The sequence below is a fragment of the Nematolebias whitei genome, chromosome 15 (genome assembly GCF_014905685.2).
Source record: "Nematolebias whitei isolate Nwh7 chromosome 15, NemWhi1, whole genome shotgun sequence".
Classification (NCBI taxonomy): Eukaryota; Metazoa; Chordata; class Actinopteri; order Cyprinodontiformes; family Rivulidae; genus Nematolebias; species Nematolebias whitei.
Window position 1 is genome coordinate 32,152,179 of NC_056512.1, and position 3,787 is coordinate 32,155,965.

General features: G+C 37.2%; 1 protein-coding gene across 1 annotated transcript in view; it reads right to left on the reverse strand.

Moving 5' to 3' along the window:
* LOC119421674 (ras-related protein Rab-26-like) overlaps positions 1–3,787 on the reverse strand; it is a 156,412-nt gene that overhangs the window by 3,114 nt on the left and 149,511 nt on the right. The window contains exon 6 of the mRNA XM_037689022.1: positions 693–758. Within this exon, the coding sequence (XP_037544950.1) occupies positions 693–758 (66 nt within the window). The remainder of the gene's footprint in view (positions 1–692; positions 759–3,787) is intronic.

The window sequence follows — 3,787 nt, forward strand, 5'->3', positions numbered from 1 at the left end:
ATCTCTCCCTCTCTCTCTCTTCATCCATCTCTCCCTCTCTCTCTCTTCATCCATCTCTCCCTCTCTCTCTCTCTCCATCCCTCTCTCCCTCTCTCTCTCTCTCCATCCATCTCTCCCTCTCTCTCTCTCTCCATCCATCTCTCCCTCTCTCCATCCATCTCTCCCTCTCTCTCTTCATCCATCTCTCCCTCTCTCTCTTCATCCATCTCTCCCTCTCTCTCTCTTCATCCATCTCTCCCTCTCTCTCTCTTCATCCATCTCTCCCTCTCTCTCTCTCTCCATCCATCTCTCCCTCTCTCTCTCTCTCCATCCATCTCTCCCTCTCTCTCTCTCTCCATCTATCTCTCCCTCTCTCTCTCTCTTCATCAATCTCTCCCTCTCTCTCTCTCTTCATCAATCTCTCCCTCTCTCTCTCTCTTCATCCATCTCTCCATCCATCTCTCCCTCTCTCCATCCATCTCTCCCTCTCCATCCATCTCTCCCTCTCTCCATCCATCTCTCCCTCTCTCCATCCATCTCTCCCTCTCTCCATCCATCCATCCATCCATCCATCCATCCATCCATCCATCCATCCATCCTCTCTGTGTCTCTCTGTGTGTCTGTCTGTGTGTGTCTGTGTGTATGTGCAACATCCACAAGAAAGGTAAGACATCCTTATTAGGACGGTTACTTTAGTGACAACTGTTCCTTGCCTTGTTACCAAGCAGCATGAGCACCACATCCTGCTGGGCGAATTCATGGATCTCAGTCAGCCATGCCTGGTAAGCACACACACAAAAAAAGGATTTAAAACAAAATTAAAAAAAATGAAGAGGAAAAAAATCAATACAAAATTACATAAAATGCATCATTTCCAAAAAGAAGCACAAAAATTATTGCATAAATATAATTAAAAAGCTTAAAGAAACCCTGTCTGGACCTCGACAAGGACGGGGCGCACATTAAATCTAATAAGCTGAATAATAATGAATCGGGAAAGGAAAGTTAACAAGTGCTCTTGGTGATGAAATTTTGTGATAAACGATGAAGAAAAATACTCCAAGGACAAAAAGAAAGTAAAGCGTAGAACAGCATGTGAGAAGCAGGAACTGTGACAGAGCAGGTTAATCTACTTCCTGTTTGCTCCACACACAGGACTAATGAAGGCCTGCAGGGGACAAACAGCACTGCTGACTGGATGCTCTCTGACAGCAGCCCAACCATCCGTCCTCTGTTAATGAGCAGTTAATTACCTCTGATGAACACCTGCGAAAGCTCGCTGATGAAATATTATTGTTTGCATCAGCAAAAAACCCGATTGTTCCTGCAGTGGAATTAGATTTCTGACTGATGATGATTTTTTTAAACGGTCCAGCTCCCCTGACTGCTTCTTCTAGTGATGACTTGGTGTTTGTGAAGAGGTTTGATGGGGTCGCCTCCACGCAAAGGTCAGAACAAGATTAAAAATAGCCGATAAGGAAGAATGTGGTCTGACACCACACTGTAGACAACAATGAAAAAAACGTTTGACAATATTCAAACAGTTTTTTTTCCTCAAATAGATTAAAATGTGTTGATTAAAACTGAACAAAATGAAAATTTGCTGCATTAAACATCTTTTGAAATTATAGCCCAGCAGCTAAAGTTTCTCAGAATAAAGGCTCGGATTTCACACTAGATGAATGTTTTTAAACTTTAATCTTTTGAATTTTGTTTTTGTTGGACAGTTTATTTTCAAAGCCTGAACAGGCAATACATTGTGTTTTCTTATATTAACCATAACTAAGTTACTAAATCAATTATTGTGCGTGATAAAACTTTAAAGCAGACAAGGTTGTTGTTTTACCAAGTCTTCATTAAATTGACTAATTTATCAAATTGTTTTGTGTTTGTGCCTTTTATCAGAGCACTTTAGGCTAATAGGTGGAATAAATATATATAACAAGGCCTATGTTTGGTTTGGTCTGAGGTTTTAAGAGGTACTACATGTAGTAAAAAATACTGCATACAGATGCATCTGAAAAATTAGAATATTGTGAAAAAGCTCAATGTTTCTTGTCAATCATTTCAGAAAGTGAAACTCGTATATTACATAGAATCATTACGGACACTATAATCCAAGCAACTAAAATAACATATAAACTTCCTAATCTACATTTGAATCAAAGTTGTTGTAATTTTAACTGGTATACATTTAGAAATAATCCTCAGCTTTCTTTATAACCATTTTAATTTCATTTGAATTAACCATTTTTCTCTACCTGGAAATCCCTTTTTATCATGTTTGTTGACATTGTCAAACCTAGAAAATCTTTTTAAATTTACCGCTGGAAATCCTGATTAAAAACAATTTAGACCAATTAAATCAAGTTTTCAAAGCTGCTCTCTCAAAAATAAAAACACACAAATTGCTCGTTCAATACAAAAAGAAATTAGCATTTTACTCGGCCATTATTCAGTAAAACTGCACAGTTTAAACTTTTCTTTTAGGTCACTTTGATAAAAGAGCAGCAAAGCTTATTGATCAACAGAGATAATGGCCACACACATTCAATTCTATTCTAAAATGTTCTCCAATACTTTGTTTTTCTTCAACTTGAGCCTGGAGTCAGTAAATTTTACCAATGTTTAAACTAAAACAAGTATTTTCTACTAATTTTAACATAACAAATAAGAAAAACGTTTGATAAATATATTTCTGGATAAACATTAATATATACAAGATGTTTAGTTGTGTTTTTATTTATATTTTATTTAGGTAGACAATAAATTGGCGTTATTCTCTACAATAGTGGTTGTGCATATACATAATTTATGCTCCCATTAATCCTCTAGGTTATCGTTTTTAATTTAAATTAAAAATGAATCACTTTTGTTGTCAGATGAGCTTTAGAATCAGAGGTCAGACCAGATGTGGACTCTGAGGTTCTGAAATCACATTATTACCTTTTGGGGAGGGGAAAAATATGAACCATGATTGGAATTAATTAATTTGGTTTCAATCTGCATCATGAGTGCTGAAAAACGGAGTGAAAAATAACCTCAAAAGTTGTCTCTGATTTTCTTTGTATGTTGGATTATTTCTGATCATCATATCATCACAGAATCCAGATGTTACCGCTCGCCACTTCCATCTAAAGAGCTTATTGTGCTCTCATCACAGAAAAGGGAGGCAATCTGCGCGGCATTTTGGTGGCAGACACCAGTTTCAGAAGCGACTGAGCAGATTCCAGTAATCATGATACGAATAACTGGAACGTTTTAGTCTTTACACGTCATTTGCCGTTTGTTTTAAGAAATACGAGCCCTAAACTTGACTGTAGCTTGTGACTCAACACTTCCTGCATGACAGCAGCACAGCTGGAAACAAGGAAGAACATGGTAGAGATATAGTTGTGAAGGAACAGTTTTCCGAGTTAAACATATGTACTTATTTAAATAAATAAATAAACCTTGCCGTCAAGGAGCAAAAAACTCAAAGGAATTTTCATCACTAATTATTGATGATTTCAGGGGTGAATAAGGCATTAACAATGAAAATAAAATACATTTATTTAACTTTATTTAACCCTTCAGCATTAGCCCTGCAGAGAATATTTTGAAAAAGATTGTGATATAATGTGAAACACGGCAGGATGGAAATATTTGAAAACAAGCAGCAACAGGAGGCATCGACTCTGGACGTCTGAGCAGAAAAGCATAAAAAAAAAAGAAAAGAAAGCTGAAACATTTAAGGTTCACTTGATACAGATGTGGTGAAAAACACTGCAGGGCAGAGGCACCAGCATGACCTTCATGGAGAAATTGT